Source organism: Pteronotus mesoamericanus, unplaced genomic scaffold (genome assembly GCF_021234165.1).
Source record: "Pteronotus mesoamericanus isolate MK-2021 breed Mesoamerican mustached bat unplaced genomic scaffold, CSHL_Meso_final scaffold_85, whole genome shotgun sequence".
Lineage (NCBI taxonomy): Eukaryota > Metazoa > Chordata > Mammalia > Chiroptera > Mormoopidae > Pteronotus > Pteronotus mesoamericanus.
Window position 1 is genome coordinate 55080832 of NW_026555329.1, and position 21533 is coordinate 55102364.

At 37.2% G+C, this 21533-nt stretch overlaps 1 protein-coding gene across 2 annotated transcripts in view; it reads right to left on the minus strand.

Annotated features, from left to right (window-relative positions):
* The window catches only part of ASZ1 (ankyrin repeat, SAM and basic leucine zipper domain containing 1), a 77046-nt gene extending 59642 nt beyond the window's left edge, over positions 1-17404 (minus strand). For both annotated transcript variants that reach the window (XM_054564599.1, XM_054564600.1), the window contains exons 1-4: positions 17300-17404; positions 16799-16898; positions 11919-12041; positions 9937-10048 (exon numbers count right to left, since the gene is read on the minus strand). In XM_054564599.1, the coding sequence (XP_054420574.1) occupies positions 9937-10048; positions 11919-12041; positions 16799-16898; positions 17300-17404 (440 nt within the window). The remainder of the gene's footprint in view (positions 1-9936; positions 10049-11918; positions 12042-16798; positions 16899-17299) is intronic.
* Between the last annotated feature and the right edge of the window lie 4129 nt (positions 17405-21533).

Sequence of the window (21533 nt, forward strand, 5' to 3'; positions counted from 1 at the left end):
TCTGAACTAGGGATTATATGACATAGGGCATGAAAAAAGTTCCTGTGAATTGATTTGCTAAAAATTTGCAGACAGTTCCTTTCTTAAAATAAATCTTTATTTGTTAAACACTGATTATCCACTCTATAAGCCTTGGCTTTCCTCACACTCAATCTCTCAATCTTGGCACTAGTGATGTTTTGGGATGTGTAATACTTTGTTTTGAGGTGCTATTCTACGTATTTGTAGGATGTTTAGCAGCATCCCCAGCCTCTAGCCATTAGATGCCAGTAGCTTCTCCCAGGTGTGACAATCAAAAATATCTCTAGACACAGCCCAGTGTCCACGGGGAGATAAAATAGACCCAGCTTCAGAACAAGTTCACTAAATCAAAATCCGTGCATCTCAGAAAAGACCTGGGAATTATCTAAAGCTGTACGGTACCTTCCAAAACTGCTGTCCAAGTACTGTAGAACTAAAACTTAGAAAAAAAATACTTCTAGGTATGATGGACATTTTAATGATGTTAATTCTTCCTATTCATGAACACGGTATGTGCTTCCACTTATTTTTATCTTCTATTTCTTTCTTCAGTGTCTTAAAATTCTCTGAGTACAGGTCTTTTACATCCTTGGTTAGGTTTGTTCCTAGATATTTAATTCTTTTTGTAGCAATTGTGAGTGGGGTTGTTTCCTTAATTTCCCTGTTAGTTTGTTATTGGTATATAAAAAAATAACTGATTTCTGGATATTAATTTTGTATCTTCCTATTTTGCTGAATTCATTTATCAGTTCTAGTAGTTTCTTGCTTGAATTTTTGGGGTTCTCTATGTATAGTACCATGTCATATGCAAATAATGACAGTTTTTCTTCTTTCTTTCCAAAATGGATGTCTTTTATTTCTTGTCTGATTCCGGTGGCTAGAACTTCCAGCTTATGTTGAATAAGAGAGGTGAAAAGTGGACATCCCTGTCTTGTTCCCAATCTTAAGGGGAATGCTTATAGTTTTTGCCAATAGAGTATGATGCTGGCAGTGGGTTTGTCACATATGGCTTTTATTGTGATTAGATGTTCCCTCCAATCCCACTTTGCTGAGAGTTTTTATTATAAATGGTTGTTAGCTTTTATCAAATGTTTTTTTCTGCATCTACTGCTATGATCACATGATTCAATGCAATTCCAATCAAGATCCCAATGAGTTATTTCACATAACTAGAACAAATATTTCAAAAATTTGTATGTAGCCACAAAAGGCCCTGCATAGCAACAGCAATCCTAAGAACAACAATGCTGGAGGAATCATGCTGTCTAATATCAAGCTCCACTATAATGCCATAATAATAAAAACAGCATAGTACTGGCATAAAAAGACACATAGATCAATGGAACAGAATAAAGAGCCTAGAAATAAATCCAGACCTTTACAGTCAATTAATATTTGACAGAGGAAGCAAATGCATACAATAGGCTGAAGACAGTTTATTCAATAAATAGAGTTGGGAAAATTGGACAGATACACGTAGAAAAATGAAACTAGATCACTTTCTTATACAATACACAAGAATAAATTCAAACTAGATTAAAGACTTAAATGTTAGAAAAAAAACTATAAAAATGATAGTAGAAAACAGGCAGCAAAATCCTGGGCATCGTTTGTAGACATATTTTTTGGATATAACTCCCCAGACAAGGGAAACAAAAGAAAAAAATAAAGAAATGGGACTATAGCAGACCAAAAAGCTTTTGCACAGCAAAGGAAACCATCAACAAAATAAAAAAACAACCCACAGAATGGGAGAAACATATTCGCTGATACATCTGATAAGGGGTTAATACCAAAAATTTAAAAAGAACTTACAGCTCTGGCTGGTGTGGTTCAGTGGACTGAGTTCTGGCCTGTGAACCAAAGGGTCACTAGTTCAATTGCCAGTCAGGGCACATATCTGAGTTGTGGGCCAGGCCCCCACTCGGGGGCGAGATGCAACCACACATTGATGTTTCTCTCCTTCTCTTTCTTCCTCCCTTCCCCTCGCTCTAAAAATAAATAAAATCTTTAAAAAAAAAGAGAACTTACAAAACTCAACACCAAAAAAACCCAATTAAAAAATGGGCAAAATGCCAAAGAAAGAAAAGGAAGGGAAAAAAATGGATAAAATACCTGAATAGACACTTCTCCAAAGACGATATACAGATGACCAACAGACATATGAAAAGATGCTCAATGTCACTAATTACCAGAGAAATGCAAATTAAAACCACAGCAACATCTCATACTGGTCAGAATGGCTATTGTCAATAAATCAACTAACAAGTGCTGGTGAGGATGTAGAGAAAAGGGAACCCTTTTGCACTGGTGGTTGGAATGCAAATGGGTGCATCCATCTATGGACAACAGTATGGAGGTACCTCAAAAAATTAAAAATGGATCTGCCTTTTGACCCAGTGATCCTACTTCTGGAATATATCTGAAGGAACTCAAAACACTAATTCAAAAGAACTTAAGCACCCCTATGTTCATTGCAGTGTTATTTACAATGGCCAAGATATGGAAACAGTTCAAATTTCCATCAGCAGATGAGTATATAAAACAAACACGGGACATTAACAAATTGAAATACTATTCAGCCATAAAGAAGAAGAAAATTTGAGGACTTCAAGATGATAGAGGAGTGAGTGGAAGTTACACTGACCTCCGCCCAGGACCAATCTGGAATTACAACTAAATTGTGGAGAAATCATCTAGAAAACAAATGAACAATAGTGAGAGAGGAACCTTAAAACCTTGGACAGAGAGAGGAATCTGCTTTAGCACAACCTAACTGGTAAGGAGTGCAGTAGAGATGTGAAAAGGTGGACTGCGCGCCCATGGGTGGCAGCACTAGATGGATATTAAAACAGCCAGGTGGATCCCCCTGAGAAGAGCAGGGTCTAAACCGTAAGTGGGGACAATCAAAAAACACAGGATAGCTGGAGACAACCTATAGCATCAGAGTCCACAAAGCACACAGATAACAGCCAACTATGAAAAGCAGCAGGGTGCTCTTTGCCAGAGACAGATGGCTAGAGATGCAAAGAGCCGTTTAAAGGGCCAATGCAAAAATTTGTAGCAGCAGCCACTTACCCTGGGCTCTGGCACAGGTGAGGGCAGAGTGGGCTGCAGCCGCCTGAGGAGAGACTATGGAGGGAGGCTTTGAGAAAGAACTGAGAAAGTAGATGGCGGGGTCCCGGTGCTGACTCACCCCCCCCATTCCACAGCTGCAATCTTGCTCAGGCAGACCACTCCCTCGAGCAGCAGCAGCATGAAAAAACGCAACAGCCACGCGCCCAGTAGTCTTGGCCCTGGCCTGGTGTTGCACACACCTGGGTGCTGAGCACAGAGCGGCAGTCACAGATAGTAGATCCATGCCTAAAGGGGATGCAGAGTGCTCTAGAGACATTTGAGGAAAGTCTGGCAATGGAGGCACTGGGGAGAGAACTGAGGTAGCAACCAGGTGGATCCCAGTGTTGACTCCTCCCCTAGATGGCAGCAGCCAACTTCTCAGGCAGATTACTCCCCTGGGTGGCAGCAGCATGAAAGGATAAAATAGCCCTGCACACAGGAGGAGCTCTGCCTGGCCCTGACTGCTGAGGGCGGAGTGACTAGATTAACAACTGGAGGAGGCAGATGCAGACAGTAGATTGCTGGAACTCTCTTAAGAACTGCCTGAGGTCAGACGAGGTCAACAGCTGACATCATCAGAGGCAGATTCTAAAAGAAAAAGAAAAGCAGTCTCATACCATAGAAGTTCACAAGACAAAGTCAGGAAGTCAACACAGATCAAATAAAGATGCAGAAGCAAAAAAGAAGAATCTTACAAATAGTGAGAGAAAAAGACACATTCCCTAGTCAAAGGAAAAGGAGGAATCCCCACACAGAGAACTAAATGAAATAGAGGCAAGTAAACCATCAGGTACTGAGTTCAAAACAGTAATTCTAAGGAAGCTCAGTGAGCTCAGTGAGTTCAAAGAGAACTACCAAACACTGCAGGGAAACTGTGAGGAAATTATTGCAAACTATATCAGCAGGAAAAAAGACATAGAAACTATCAATAAGAGACAAGAGGAAATGCAAAATACATTTCTGAATTGAAGAACACAATAGAAGGAATCAAAAGCAGGCTAGATGAAGAAGAGGATCGAATCAGTGAGCTGGATGACAACGTAGAAAAAAGCTCCCAGAAAGAGCAAGAAAATGAAAAAGACTCAGAAAGAATGAAGAGGCATTGAGGGAAATTCAGGACAACCTGAAATGTAATAATATCCATATAATATATATACGGATACCAGAAAGAGCAAAAGAACAAGGGACAGGGAACCTGTTTGAAAGAGTAATGATGGAAAACTTTCCTCACTGGAGGAGAGAAAAAGTCATGCAAGTCCAGGAAGCACAGAGGTTCCCATTCAAGATGAATCCAATGAGGCCCACTCTGAGACACATCATAATTAAAGTGGCAAATGTCAAAGACAAAGAGAGAATCCTAAAGGCAGCAAGGGAGAAACAAATAGTAAACACACAAGGGAACCTGGACACAGTTGGCAGCTGACTTCTCAACATAAACACTACAAGCCAGAAAGGAATGGCAGGAAACATTCCAAGTAATGAAAAGCAAGGGCCTGTAGCCAAGACTGCTCTACACAGCAAAGCTCTCAATTAAAATGGAAAGCAAGGAAAGTAGTTTCCTACACAAAAGAAAGCTAAAAGAATACATCTCCACCAAACCAGCACTGCAAGATATGAAAAAGGGAATGCTTTAAGAAAATGAAGAAAAACAGTGAGAAAGAGGAACACAGGTACAACAGGAAAAAATGAATAAGTACCTATCAATAGTAACTTTAAATGTAAATGGACTAAATGCCCCAATCAAAAGACACAGGATAGCTGAATGGGTAAGAAAACATGAGCCACACATATGCTGCTTACAAGAGACCCACCTCAGAACAAAGGACCTACACTTTTTTCAGACAAAATAAGTTTCAAAACAAAGGCCATAAAAAGAGACACAGAAAGACACTTCATAATACTAGAAGGAAGAATCTATCAAGAAGATATAAACATTGTAATCTTATATGCACCCAATATAGGAGCACCCAAATATATAAGGAAAATCTTGAAGGACTTCAAGATACAGACAGCAACACACTGACAGTAGGGGATTTTAACACCCCACTGTCAAAAATAGATCTTCCAAACAAAAGATCGACAAGGATATTGTGGAACTGAACAACACATTAGATCAAATGGACTTAACTGATATACATATAGAATCTTTCATCTCAAACAAGCAAAATATACATTCTTTTCAAATGCACCCGGAACATTTTCAAAGATAGACCACATGATAGGACACAAAAACAAGCCTCAACAAATTCAAGAAAATCGAAATCATAACAAGCATTTTTTTCAGACTACAAAGGCTTGAAACTAGAAACCAACCTCAAGGAAAAAAACTCAAAAACATTCCAACTCATGGGGACTGAATAGCATGCTATTAAACAATGAATGGGTCAATAATAAGATCAAAGAAGAAATCAAAAAGTTTCTGGAAACAAATGAAAATGAACATACAACAGTCTAAAACCTATGGGACACAGCGAAGGCAGTCCTGAGAGGGCAGTTCATAGCAGTATAGGCCTACCTAAAAAAGATAGAAACATTTCAAATAAATGACCTAACCCTCCAGCTTCAAGAATGGGAGAAACAAAAACAAACAAAGCCCAGAGCAAGTAGAAGAAAGGAAATAATCAAGATCAGAGCAGAACTGAACAGAGAAACTAAGAGCACAATTCGAAGGATGAACCAATCCAGGAGTTGGTTCTTTGAAAAGACAAAGAAAATTGACATGCCTTTAAACAGACTCACCAAGAAAAAAATGGAGAGTACCCAAATAAATAATATCAGAAATGAAGGAGGAGAAATAACAACTGATACCACAGAAATACAAAGGATTGTAAGAAATTACTATGAAAAATAATATGTCAAGAAATTTGAAAACCTGGGTGAAATGGACAAATTTCTAGAAAAATATAACCTTCCAACACTAAATAGAAGAAGAAGCAGAAAGCTTGAACAGACCGATAACAGGTGGTGAAATTGAAGCAGTAATCAAAAAACTCCCAGCACACAAAAGTCCTTGACCGGATGGTTTCACAGGAGAATTTTACAAAACATATAAGGAAGAGCTAATCCCTGTTTTTCTCAGACTATTCCAAAAAATCCAAGAGGAGGGAAGACTCCCAAACTCTTTTGATGAGGCCAGCATCATCCTAATCCCAAAACCAAATAAAGACACAAAAAAGAAAGAAAACTTCTGGCCAATATTGTTGATAAACATAGATGCTAAAATCCTCAACAAAATATTGGCAAACCGCATCCAGCAATGCATTAAAAAGATCATCCACCATGATCAAGTGGGATTCATCCCAGGGATGCAAGGATGGTTCAATATTTGCAAATGAATAAATGTAATACATCACATAAACAAAAGGAAAGACAAAAACCACATGATCATATCAATACATAAGGGAAAGGCATTTATAAAGTACAGCACCCACTTATGATAAAAACACACTGCAAAGTGGGAATTAAGCAGGACTACCTCAACATAATAAAGGCATATATGAAAAATATATAGCAAACCTCATACTCAATGGGCAAAAACTAAAAGCTTTCCCTCTAAGACTGGTAACAAAACAAGGATGTCCACTTTCAGCACTTCTATTCAACATAGTATTGGAAGTCCTAGCCACAGTGATCAGACAAGAAAAAGAAATAAAAGGCATCCAAATTGGAAAGGAGGAAGTAAAACTATCATTGTTTGCAGGTGACATGATAGTGTACAAAGAAAACCCCATAGACTCCACCAAAAATCTACTTGACCTAATAAGTGAATTTTGCAAAACAGCAGTATACAAAGTCAATATTCAGAAATTGAAGGCATTTTTTTATATAAAAAATGAAATAGCAGAAGCAGAAATCAAGGAAAAAATCCTCTTTGCTATAGCAACATGAAAAATAATGTACCTTGGACTAAACTTAACCAAGGAGGTAAAAGACCTGTATGCAGAAAACTATTCAACACTGAAGAAAGGAATTAAGGAAGATACAAATAAACGGAAGCATATACTATGTTCAGGAATTGGAAGAATTATCATCAAAATGTCCATAGTACCCAAAGCAATTTATAGATTCAATGCAATCCCTATTAAAATACCAATGACATATTTCACAGACATTTCAAAAATTTGTATGGAACCATAAACGACCCTGATTAGCTGCAGCAATTTTGAGAAAGAAGAACAAAGTAGTAGGGATCACAATACCTGACATCAAACTATATTACAAGGCCACTGTAATCAAAACAGTCTGGTTCTGGCATAAGAACAGACACATAGATCAATAGAACAGAACAGAGAGTCCAGAAATAAACCCATGTCTCTATGGTCAATTAATATTCGACGAAGGGTACAGAAACTTAAAATGAAGTAAAAATAGCCTCTTCAACAAATGGTGCTGGTAGAGCTGGACAGCTACATGCAAAAAGTTGAAATTCGACCACCAACTTACACCATACACAAAAATAAACTCAAGATCGCTAAAAGACTTAAATTTAAATCATGATGCCATAATAATCCTAGAGAACATAGGCAGGAAACTCTCAGATATTCCACACAGCAATATTTTAACCAATATGTCCCCTAGATCAAGGGACATAAAGGAAAAAATAAACATCATGGGACTTTGATGAAGATGGGACTTCATCAAAATAAGAAGCTTCTGCACGGCTAAAGAAGACATCAGCAACATGAAAAGGGAACCAACAGTATGGGAAAATATATTTGCTAATGATACCTCAGGCAGGTGTTTGATCTCCAAAATATATAAAGAACTCACATGAATCCACTTCAGGAAAACAGACAATCCAATTAAAAAATGGTCAATGGAGACTGAACAGACACTTCTACAAGGAGGACATACACAGGGCCCAGAGACATATGAAAGGTTGCTCCTCATCACTAGCCATCAGAGAAATGCAAATGAAAACCACAATGATATACCACTTCACACTAGTCAGAATGGCCATCATAAACAAATAAACAACGGATGCTGGCAAGGTTGTGGAGAAAAGGGAACCCCAGTACATTGGTGGCAGGAATGCGGACTGGTGCAGCCACTGTGGAAAACTTTGGAATTTCCTCAAAAAGCTAAAATGGAACCAAACTGCCTTTTGACCCATCGATTCCACTGCTGGGATTATACCCTAAGAATCCCAAAATGCCAATTCAAAAGAACCTATGCACCCCAATGTTCATAACAGCACAATTTACAATATCCAAGTGCTGGGAGCAACCTAAGTGCCCATCAGTAAATTATTGGATCAAAAAACTATGGTACATTTTCACAGTGGAATACTACACAGCAGAAAGAAAGAGCTACTACCCTTCATGAACAGCCTGGATGGGACTGGAGAGCATATGCTAAGTGAAATAAGCCAGGCGGCAGTGAAAGACAAATACCATATGATCTCACCTATAAGTGGAACCTAATCAGCAAAGCAAGCAGGCAAGGAAAATATGACCAGCAACATTGAAAGAAAGAAGAAACTGACAGGGATGAGAGGGAGGGAAAAAGGGAGGGAGGGGGTTAGAGGGAAGGGGAAGGGGAAAGGTCAGAGCAAGGAACAGGTATGAAGGACACATGGACAAAGCCAAGGTAGGGAAGGATTGAGGTGGGGAGGTGGGGGTGGGTGGGGAGGGGGGAAGTGGTGGCAGGTAAATGGAGACAAATGCATTTGAAAAATTACAAAAAAAGAAAAGAAATAAATTAACTTACAAAAAAGAGAGAAGAAAATTTTATTCTTTGCAATAGTATGGGTGGACCTGGAGAACATTATGCTAAGTGAAGTACACCAGTCAGAGAAAGACAAATACTGTATGATTTCACTCATATGTGGAATCTAATGAACAAACTGAACTAACAAGGAAAATGGGGACAAACTGATAGATGGAAAGCAGAATGACAGCTAAGTGGGGGTAGTAGTGGGTTTAGGGATTGGGGGAAAAAGAAAAACAACTCATGGACATGGACAACAGTGTGATGATTGCTAGGGGGAGGGACGTATAAGGGAACTAAATGCTAATGGAAAAAATACACTAGACATTAAATTTTAAATAAAGAAAAATAGTTCTAGTCAAGCATATTTATTTGTATATTTTAGGCACTAGATCATTATTTGAATTAATAAATTATGAATAATTATTCTACTTATGCTAGCCATATTTCTGTTGGATGGGCTATTTCCCTCTCTTCATTTTGATTATTAAATAGAAAAAGACTTAACAGGAAAATGGAGACAGAGAAGAAGGAAGTCAATGATAGAAATTTTAAGTAACCTGAGTCACTTTTAAAAAATGACTGACATTTCAAAAGACGCAAGGTATATTTACTATTTGTTTTCTATGCATCTAGGCACTATTACATATATGATATAATTAATTGGAAAAGTTGTAGGAAAATGAAAATATTATGATTTATCATTTTGGATATACACTTAAGCATTTGTATAAAATTGTTAAGTGAGCTTATGTGTTAGAACACTAAGAGGCTTACTACTATGGCTCAATCATATTCTTTTGAGTATATGATTCACAGAAAATGATACAGTTTACTGTCTTCCTTTCATTTCAAATTCTTAGGTCATTGTTCAAAAAATTAAAAAACTAAAAGATGACCTCATAATACACCCTTTCTCTGATAACCTTTTACAATTGGAATCATGACCTTTAGACCTATTTCCATTCATGAACTATATGACCAAGTAAATACACATTTATAATTTTTAAAAAATCATGCTACCAAATTTTTAAATGCTGATAATCAAATAAAATATACATCATTTTGAACAGATAGTAAGGCTCTTACCTACAAGCAACATTTGGATCAGCATTTCTTGAAAGTAGTAGCTCTACACACTTCAAGATCTGTTCCTCTGAGCCACGAGCTGAACATGCGGTTATCAAAATAGTTTGCTTATCTATAGTCAATAAAAAAAATGAGAAAACCCCTCCATCAATAAGTGTATCTAACTGACTTCTTTTATCATTCAAAAGGTAATAAAAATTAATGTACTTTTAAAATTCTACAACCTATTCCCAAATCTCTTTATCTTAGTAGGTAACCTTATGTCTTCCCTTATCAAAAAATGAGATTAGGGATTAATTGCCTTAATCGCCAAATTATATCTATAATTCACTTCTTAATTTCCCTTCCCTATTCCCATTTCAAGAGAATAGTAAAGTAGTTAAGAGCATGAATTCTGTGTAAAATACCGCCCAGAGTTGAACACTTTTTGATTGATTAAAATTTGTCTTGTTGCACACCCATGTTGAAAAACAATGATTTCTACTCTCTGATTTCACTCCTTTACTTCCCATTCATTTGAAAACTCACTGAAATCTGCCTTATGCCCAAATCATCCTACTGAAAGTGATTTTCTCAATCTTCTTCTACTTGATCTCTCTGAGCGCACCCTATTTACTGAAATGCTTTTTCCCTTGGTTCCTACAACATCAGCAGAGATCAGGGTAGATTTAAAAAACAAAAACAAAAACTTCTTCAGTAAAAATTGGGAAATTCAAAACAGGTTGTGGCAGCCTTGGTTTACATTAGTGGTTCAGTACTGGCCAAGTATAAAGATACAGACCCTAGTCCCAGTTCTGCCACTAATGAACTGTGACTACAGTGATACCTTAGTATCTCAGTAGACCTAATCTGTAGATAGAAACTAATAACTGCCCTTGTTATTTGATGAGGCTGTTGTTGAATACATAAGAGAGTTTATATAAACATTCTATGAAAAACATAAAATTCTTCTAACTGTAAGGTATTGATCTGATTACAAGAAGCAGAGAAAGAAAATGATTATATTTTGAGCAGAATATTTTATATTTGAGACTCAAAAATCTCGTTCCTAAATTTAGTTTTCATGGGGTAATATTTTAAAATGACAAAATAGAAAGAAAAACTAATCACAGCAGCTGATTAAACATAAAACTGTTAAGATGGGAATTTATATAAAATATATTGAGAAAACAAAATATAAATGGTTTTACAAATATCTAATGTAGGCACAACCTTAATGTGAAAATTAATTTGAAAATAAAACCTATACCTGAATTATGAAATGAATTTAATTCCTCATTTCAAACATGTTAAAAACAAAAAAAAATCAGTTTTTCAACATAATAATTAAACTGGACTTGCACATATTCTCTTATTTTTCAAAAGCACTCAAAGAAGTACTCAGTAGAAATTATTTAATAACAAGGAAAGAAAATATGGATTTAATAAACTATCTTTGAAACAAGTTTAGAATAATTTAGAGTTAAGTTTTAAATTCCAAGGGCTGATTTTCGAGTAATTTTCCACAAAATTATCGCTTTTTATTTTCTTTCAATGCATTTTCCCTTTGTAAATGTAACCGAAACCCTTTAGCATAGAAGCTACAGATCTATAACAACATAATCAGTTTTAAAAATAATATAAATGGAATCCACTTCTTTGGAAAGAGAGTTTTTCAAAATTTCTATGGTTTCTAATTTGATTTTGTATGTTATTCACTTAATATAACTATAAAAATAGGTTTTAACACTAATTTTTTTCACTTTGCATAATAGCTTCTTGGGAATCAAGAAAATGACAGTAAACATAATCAGTTACATTATGTCAAACACCTTACCCTTATTATTTTTTTTCATGGGCAAAGGTTTATTTTAAAGTGAATATATGAAAAGAGAGCATGAAAAGTGTGTATCACTACCCCTTAACAGAATATAATTATAGTTCTAAACAGAGAAATAAACAAAGCAAATTTTCACATATGTTAAACATTCAAAACATCTTACCCTTATCAAAGTTTGCATTAGCACCTCTGTCCAAAAGGATCCGAACCAGCTCTACATTGGAAATGCTAGCAGCATACATAAGTGGAGTCCATCCATATCGAAAGCTGGAATCTATGCTAAGGCCTGCCAAAAATAAAAACAAGCTTTTAAAAGCCTCCACCATACCACACACACACAAACACTGTCACCTTAATGTGCTTAAAAGTACCGGGCATGTGACATGACCATGTGTACTTTATAATAGGAAGGAATTTCGTGGTAATAATGTCTTCAAAAAAATGGAAAATGGTTATATCTAGACTTTAATAATTTAGTTAACTTCATTTTCACTTGTAGGTGCTATGTTCCAAGAAACCTCATCTGACAAATGTTTTATTATGTATTATATAAAGGTGCTATACACACATTATAACAAGTTTTACATGCTACCAATATCCCTCTAGGGGAGTTGGAAAAGATTTCACACAGGCAAATTGTCTTTTTAATTGGAATATTATACACTTCTGCCCTCTCCAGTGTGGCTCAGTTGGTTGGCCATCATACGGCAAAGCAAAAGTTGCCAGTTCGATCCCGCTCAGGGCACATGCCTAGGCTGCAGGTCCAGTCCCCACTATGGACACATACTAGAGGCAATTGGTCAATGTTTCTCTCTCACATTGATAGTTCTCTCCCTCTCTTTCTCCCTCCTCTCTAAAAAAATAAAAAAATTAAAAAAAAAGAATATTATACATTTCTAAGGTGGTACGTGCTATGTATATTCTTAAAATCTCCTTAATTTCATTTCTAACATAAAATTTATCCATGGGTGCCTGTCCTAATGTGAGACTGAAAAGAGAGGTTAGGGTTAGATTATGAAAGCCCTGTTAAGAATGTAACTGTATATGTGATCCAGGAATGGACATCATTATATTTGTATTATAAAGACAACAAAGTTACCATTCTTGAGAGTGAACAGGAGGCAGGGAGACCAGTTATGAGACTAGAACCCTATGTAAAGGTCACAGCAAGGACAGTGGGAAGAAAGAGGATGGAATACAAAAGAACATTTCAAAGGTGGAATCATCAGAATTTAAAATTACTTTGAAGAGAAGTGATAGAAAAGAACAAGTCAAAATGACCATCATGTTCGGCCTTAGACAAATGAATGACAAGCAGTGTGTTATAATAAGAAAAGCCCTAGATGAGATATCAGGACAGAGGAAAAGGGTGAAAATTTAAAGCCACTATCAGGAATGGAACAGGAAGGATGATATAAAAACTAGAAAGAACAAGAGCCAGCTGAGGTGGCTGACCTTAACATCCTCAAGCTGTTGTTAGTGAAATCCCTTGGAGTCATCTGATTTTATCCCAGAGCACTGGCTGATTAGATCATATTAAAAAAGAAAAAAATGGTTGAACTGATCTAAGTTTAGATCTAGGACTGGGGAAGAGCATAGAAGATGTGATATAAGAACAAAATACAAAGAAGCAGTGGACACAATCTATTAAAATTATGTAAAGCCTTTTCTACAAAGAGATCAAGATTTAGGGAGCAATCTCTCTCTTCAATCTAAGAAATATTCGCTAATGTGAAGAAAAGAATAAAAATAGAATGTTTTTCTGTTTCAAAGAAGGAATGCCTGTATGTGAAAACCACTGACTATAAGCCTGCTTTAAACACCTTTTAATTTAGTTTTATAGCTATAAAGTGTTCCATCCACACAGAGGAAGAAAACATCCACACGAAGTTGTTGAAATCTATTCCTGACTGTTTAGCTTTAATTGACATAAGGTGATGATAATTACTGAGAGAAAACAACATAAAACCTTCCTTAGTATGTACATACACTGTTGGCACAACCTGTGTTCCCTAACAAATTTTTCTCTTTAAATGGCGGAAAGCATAAGAATATCAGAGAAAAAAAAAATCTCATTATTGTTTTCTTACTGACATTACTGCTCAAACCATAAAAAGATAAAAAGGAAAATGTGAAGAAAAAGATAAGCAAATGCAGCATGTTAGTATAAAAATTCTTAATCATCACCACCTCTAATATCCAAAAAGTATCTATTATGCTCTTAATCATCAACCAAGGTGATATTTATTGATTCTGGAGAGAGATGAAGGATGGGGGAGAGAAAGACATTGATGTGAGAGAAACATCAATTGGCTCCTGTCTGCCCCCAGCCAGGGACTGAACCTGCAACTTAGACATGTGCCCTGACCAGAGATCAACTGCAACCTTTTGGTGCACAGGACAACACTCCAACCAACTGAGCCACCAGGCCAGGGGGCACAGTATTAAAACATGAAGTTAAGAGGATTGACACAATATACATATTGGGTTGGCCAAAAAGTCTTTTTAGATTTTTCTGTAAAATAAAAAGCACATTTTTCATTTTCATCAATAACTTTATTGATTTGGATATTTTGAGTATGCTGGCTATCTCCTGAGTAGTATAATGTTGATTATTCTCAATTAATTTGATTGCTATCAACTTCAACTGGTCTTCCCAACCATTGAGCATCATCCAGTAAGAAATCTCCAGCATGCAACTTCACAAATCACTTTTGACAGGCTTGATAAGTCACAGCACCTTCTCCATACACTGCACAAACTTTTTTTTTTGCATTTAGTTGCATTTTTACCTTTCTTGATATAATAAAGCATAGCATGCTGAAAATATTGTGTATTTTTCCATCTTCAGCATTAAAATGGCTACACAATAATTCACCAATTTTAATTTTTTTTAATGCATGCTGATATGACAGCTGTCACAATATAATCTAATAAAATTGTTTAGAATGAAGTTAAAAACAACTCAGTGCTACTAGAGTAGTCTTACAGAAAAAAAACCAAACAGACTTTTTGGCTAGCCCAATATATTTTTAAATTTTTTAAATTATATCTGTACTGATTTGAGAGACAGAGAGGAAGGGGGAGTGAGAGAAAAGGAGAGAAATGACATGAGAGAGAACCATCAATTGGTTGCCTCCCATACATGTTCCAACCAGGGATCAAACCCGCAACCTAGAATGTGTTCCCTGACCGGCAATTTTTGGTGTACACGACAATGTTCCAACCAACTGAGTCAAACCAGCCAGGGCAACACAATAAATTTATGTAACTCAAAAACAACATTCAAAATAATACTATATTGTTTTGGGATATATACATATAAAGTAAAAATCTAACAATACACAAAGGAAAGATAAATAACAACTATAGGCAAGTGGTTATCACCAGAAGGAAGGAGAGAGATCTCTGTACCTTTCTGAATGTCTGAAATACTTAATAACTTAAAGAGAAATGAAAATAGTACATAGCAGAATAACAAAAACTGAGACACATTTGAACTTTTAAAAGTGGAGTGGCTGACTCAAAGGAAGATTTCACTTCTTTATTAAACTTTTTAACTGGTGCAGAAATATATATCAAAGACAAGAATGACTTTGAAAGGTAACATTAAAAATACTTTAAAAAGTGTTAAGTAACAACATCTGGAAGAAAACCAGGAAACACTAAAACAGGAATGGCTTGTGAAAGTGAGACTTCAGAGGTAACGGGGGCGAAAGGTATCTTTCTATTTATAATTATATATTATTACTGGCTGTTTTAAATTAACTTTTAAAAATTTTGTAATTAAACAATTATAGAAGTTTGACTAAATTATTACTTTACTAGTAGGCTCTTTTCAAGTCCTCACCCTTCAGGAGCCTCCATTACTTCATTGCACCTACCCCACTATTTCTAAGGCAAACTCTATTTTATAAACAAATTTCTGCCTATTCCATCACATCCGACACTATGCACACTCCTGTATGTGTTTATATTAAGTATTAGGCCTCTATTATTCAAATTTTATCCAATTTCATCCTTCAATTACAAACTCAATTTCCATTGTCTGCAGTCACACAGATTCTTCTTTTGTTATAAAAGCTAACATTTACATAATACTTACATGTTTTAAGAACTTTATTAATATATTTTCTCATTTTAATCCTACCCAAAAAAATACCTTTGATATAATGCATGCCATTTAAAAAGAGGGGAAATTGAAACTTATGAAGGTTTAGTAATTGGTCAAAATTAGTGTCATCCACGGTAGGACTAGTACTGAAACCCAGAACTATACTATTTCCAAAATGATTTACCTTCTGCTAAACCATGAAGCATCTCTTCATGGTTTATCATAGCATAAAAGACAAACATTTTTCTATATACAATATCACTTAACTACTTTGTGTGTGAATGTTTTGTATCTACAAATAGATGGCAAATGACTGTTATTCATTTGGATAATGTTGATCATTATTATCAACAACTCACATTGCTATGTCAAGGTAATTTTTAAAACTAGTACATTTAACTTGATCCACAGAAAAAATGTTGCGGGACCCAGGCCAGAATTAAGATGCTTCACATGAAGAAATTTATGCTCTGCAAGTTTAAATGACTTTTCCAGGGAACCACACTGACTAGCCAATGGAACAGATACCCAGATACTCTGACTCCTATCTCAGGCCTCATTTTACACACACACCCACACCCAGCACAGGGAAAGAACATAACTGAAATGTGCATAACTAGAATAAATATTTGAGAAACATATATCAAGAAAATGCTGAGCGAAGTGAGGAAGAATTATCATAGTGGGGTAGAATTAGTCAGAATAAGCCTCTTGAAGATGTGGAAGAACTATGGAACGTAACAGGGTGGCAATCTAAATCAGAGGAAGAAAAGGCAAAGAGAACTCCGCGTCAAGAAAGATATGTAGGACACTACCTATATTAACACTCACTGCGATTCCATTAGAAAGGTAACTCACACCTTTTAAAATCAGAAACAGTTGTGAGCATAGACAATTCGGTTGGGTTGAAACTATCCCTTATTTCTCACCAGAATTTAGGAGCTCTTGGACCAACGAAGTATCTCCAGTGGTCAATGCTTTCTTAAATGTTTCATTCTTTTCTTCTGTGGGTAACAGTCCTTTTAATTTCTAAAAAAACAAAGTTTTAAAAAATCGTTTCACATATTTTCATTTCCACAGCAGTAAACGATTTTTTGTTTGTTTTTGACGGAGATAGGGTAGGCAACATACAAGTTTGTAAGGAATTCAAGTCAAAAATGATCTTTAAACGGAAACTGGTAAGGACGGGTCCGAACCAAGTAAAGTAAAGAGCTACTACACTGACAACTTAAAGAAATGCAATTGATGGAGAGAACAGTAAGGAAAGACGAAAACTTTGCGGGTTTGTTTGAAATTCCAAAAGCCTGTATTTCCACTGGAAAAACAAGTTAGGGAAACGGGTGAGGAAGTAACAAGTTTCACGAAGCCAGGCCTTTGAGAGTCAGGAGAGAGAGATTTAGATGCGGTGAAGAAAAAGCCTCCTCTACTACCTGAGATTCCCGATCAAGATACCCAATTTCCCAGCCATCATCGTCGCTCTCGCTACTCTCGCCTCCACCGGCCACTGCCAGGCCTCGTAGCCTGCCTGCTGCCATGCCCGCCGGCGCCTTCCTACCCACGGGGCTCTACGCGACCACCCCTCCCCCTGCGCCTGTGCCTGCGCCTGCACCTGCGCATTGGGGTTGCACGGAGGTTGGCGCGGGAAGACGCTACTTGCAAGCCGGAGCCTTGGGTCGGGCTGCGCAGGCGCGTGGCGTGGCGCCGCGACCCTTAGCCTTCCCCGCCGTCCCATTCCTGTGGGAGGTGGAAATCCACTCGTCTGGCGGCGCTGGTAGGGTTGATAGACTATTTGTTTCATGAATTTCTTGCTCTTTAAGGATTGCCCCACTTGAACCAGGAGTGAAATTGAGATTTTATGCCAAGTAAGACAGGCTTTCCTCCAACTGGCCTACCCCCATCCCTGGCCAAATCCACTGTCATTCGTACACTGTGATGTGAGAGGGACTGCTGTTGGCAAGAAGACATCCCTAAGGAGCACACCCATACTTTCAAGATGCCATCGGACAAATTGGAGGGAACTCACGAAGGAGCCAGAATTCTTCCTTTAAATTTTATGTCATCTCAGATCTCTTAGATTCAGAAATTCCAGAGCATCTAACCACTCCCAACTAGATTGGGTAGACTCACTAAAGGAAATATTCAGTCGAGAAAAGGAAGGGGAGAGAGTGGATCAAAAGAACTGGAAAGAAGAAATGATTTAAATTTTCAAAGAACAAGTAAGTAATACAAACAACTCCGGGTGAAAGCAGCCCAAATTCATTTTTCTGCATCTGACAGCTATGTGAAATGTTGGTGACTCAGTGATTATCTTTGCCGCCACAGAAAAGTAGATTCATCAGGGAACAGCAAATATTTATGTGTCTCAAGTTGATTTAAGAGGAATGTAAGCATGCTCCATTCTTTGAAAGTTTTGCACTATTTTTTTTCTTAAGGAATCTCTGATGTAAGAGTTTGAAGTTATATAACAAGAAATTTTCAGAGATGACTGTTTTTAGGTAGTTTGCTTATGTTGGGGTCATGAGTGTCTTTCTAAATGCATTTATTCAATAAATGTTATGGATCACCCCCCTGATTGGTGTGGCTCAGTGGATTGGGTGTTGTCCCACAAACCGAAAAGTCGCTGGTTCTATTCCCAGTCAGGGCACATGCCTATGTTGCGGGCCAGGTCCACTGGTTGGGGGCATGTGAGAGGCAACCCATGGATGTTTCTCTGGCACATCGATGTTTCTCTCTCCTTTTTCCTCTTCCTCTCTCTCTCTAAAAATAAATAAAAATTTAAAATGTTATGAATCATTGAACACAGTCAGGCACAACTAGGTTTGGGGAAATAATGTCGAAGACAAATCAAGCTTTCTCATGGAGCTCAACATTTTAATGACGAAAGACAATAAGCAAGTAGACAAACAAGATTACTGCAGATCATAGGTAACCCAAAGGAAATAAACAAGTGCTGAGTTTCTTTTATCCCCCCGACCCTCACTCATCTGAGGATATGTTCATTGATTTTGGGGTGTGGGGAGAGAGAGAGAAACATTAATGTGAGAGAACACCGATCAGTTGCCTTTAGTATACTCCCCAACTGGGAACTGAATCAGGAATCTAAGCATGTGCCCTGACCTGGAATTGAACCCACAGCCTCTTGATCTATGGGACAGTGTTCCAACCAGCTGAGCCACACTGGCCAGGGCTAACCTTTTGCATTTTAATTATAATGAGCCTTAGTGTGAGCCTCTTTGGGTTCATCTTGTTTAAGACTCTCTATGCTTCCTGGGCTTATAAATCGTTTCCCTCAACAGGTTAGTGACATTTTCAGTCATTATTTTTTTCAAATAGATTTTCAATTCCTTGCTCTCTCCTCCTAGCACCCCCATGATGCAAATGTTGATATGATTGAAATTTTCCCAGAGGCTCCTTAAACTATCCTCATTTTTGGGGGTACTTTTTGCTCCTTCGTCCCTCCATCCCTCTATTTCCTTCCTTCCTTTCCCCCTTCCTTTCTTCCTTTTATTACTTTTCTCTACTTTCCTTTTTTCCTTTCTTTCTTTCATCTTAAGAAGTACAGAGTTATTATTTTACAGCTCTAGACACCAGATAGCCTAAAATCAAGGTGTCAGCAGGGTCAATTACTTATGGAGGGCCTGAGAGAGAATCTGTTTTATTTTTTTTTAAGTATATTTTATTGATTATGCTATTGCAATGATCCCAATTCTCCCCCCTTGTCCCCTCTGCCACTACCCTCCTTCCCTCTAGCAATCCACTCCCTTAGTTTACGTCCATGGGTCATGTGTGTAAGCTCCTTGGCTACTCCATTTCCTATACAGTTCTTAACATCTCCTTATCTATTTTGTTCGTACCAATTATGCTTCCTTTTAAATTATTATTTTTTTTTACTGTTGTTCAAGTTCAGTTGTCTCCATTTTCCCACCACCGCTTTCCCCTGCCCCACCCACCCCCACTTCCCACCCTCAATCCTACCTTCCTTTGGCTTTGTCCATGTGTCCTTTATACATGTTCCTTGATGACCGATCCTTCCCCTTCTTTGCCCCGTTATTCCCCTCCCCCCTCCCCTCTGGTCATTGTCAGTTTGTTCTTTATTTCAATGTCTCTGGTTATGGTTTGCTCATTTGTTTGTTTTGTTAATTAGGTTCCACATATAGGTGAGATCATAATGGTATTTCTCTCTTACTGCCTGGCTTATTTCACTTAGCATAATGCTCTCCAGTTCCATCCATGCTGTTGTGAAGGGTAGGAGTTCCTTCTTTCTTTTTGCTGCATGGTATTCCATTGTGTAAACGTACCACAGTTTTTTGATCCACTCATTTACTGATGGGCACTTAGGTTGCTTCTAGCACTTGGCTATTATAAATTGTGCTGCTATGAACATTGGGGTGCATAGGTTCTTTTGAATTGGTGTTTCAGGATTCTTAGGGTATAATCCCAGAAGTGGAACTGCTGGGTCAAAAAGCAGTTCCATTTTTAGTTTTCTCAGGAAATTCTATACTTTTTCCACAGTAGCTGCCCCAGACTGCATTCTCACCAACAGTGCACTAGGGTTCCCTTTTCTTTACACCCTCACCGGTACTTATTGTTTGTTGATCTGCTTATGATAGCCATTCTGACTGGTGTGAAGTGGTATCTCACTGTGGCTTTAATTTGCATTTCTCTGATGGCTGGTGATGATGAGCATTCTTTCATATGTCTCTGGACCCCCTGTATGTCCTCCTTGGAGAAGTGTCTGTTCAGTGTCCATTGACCATTTTTTAATTGGATTGTTTGTCTTCCTGGAGTTGAGTAACGTGAATTCTTTACATATTTTAGAGATCAAACCTTTGTCTGAGGTATCATTGGCAAATGCTCCTTAATCCCTGCACTATTTTCCCCATTCACCTCCTCCCCTGTCCCAAATGATAACCCTCCAAACGATCTCCATACATATCCATACATATGATTCCGTTTCTGTTCTGGTTGTTTGCTTAGCTTTTTTTTTTTTTTTTTTTAAATAGATTCAGTTGTTGATAGTGGTAAATTTGTTGCCTTTTTAATGTTCATGGTTTTGGTCTTCTTTTTCTTAAATAAGTCCTATTAACATTTCAAGCAGTAATAGCTTGGTGACATGAACTCTTTTAGCTTTACCTTCTCTGGGAAGCACTTTATCTGCCCTTCCATTGTAAATGATAGCTTTGCTGGATAGAGTAATTTAGGTTGCAGGCCCTTGCCTTTCATCACTTTGAATACTTCTTGCCAATCCCTTCTAACTTGCAAAATTTCTTTTGAGAAATCAGCTGACTGTCTTAGGGGAACTCCTTTGTAGATAACTCTCTGCTTTTTTCTTGCTGCTTTTCAGATTCTCTGTTTATCTTTAAACTTTGGCACTTTAATTATGATATGTCTTCATGTGGTCCTCTTTTGGTCCATTTTGTTTGGGATTCTCTGTGTCTCCTGGACTTATATGTCTATTTCCTTCACCAGATTAGGAAAGTTTTCTTTCATTATTTTTTCAAATAAGTTTTCAATTTTTTTCTCTCCCTCTTCTTCTGGCACCCCTATGATTCAGATGTTGTTATGTTTAAAATTGTTCTAGAGGTTCCTAAGTCTCTACTCATTATTTTTTTGAATTCTTGTTTCTTTCTATTCTGGTTGAATATTTATTTCTTCCTTTTGTTC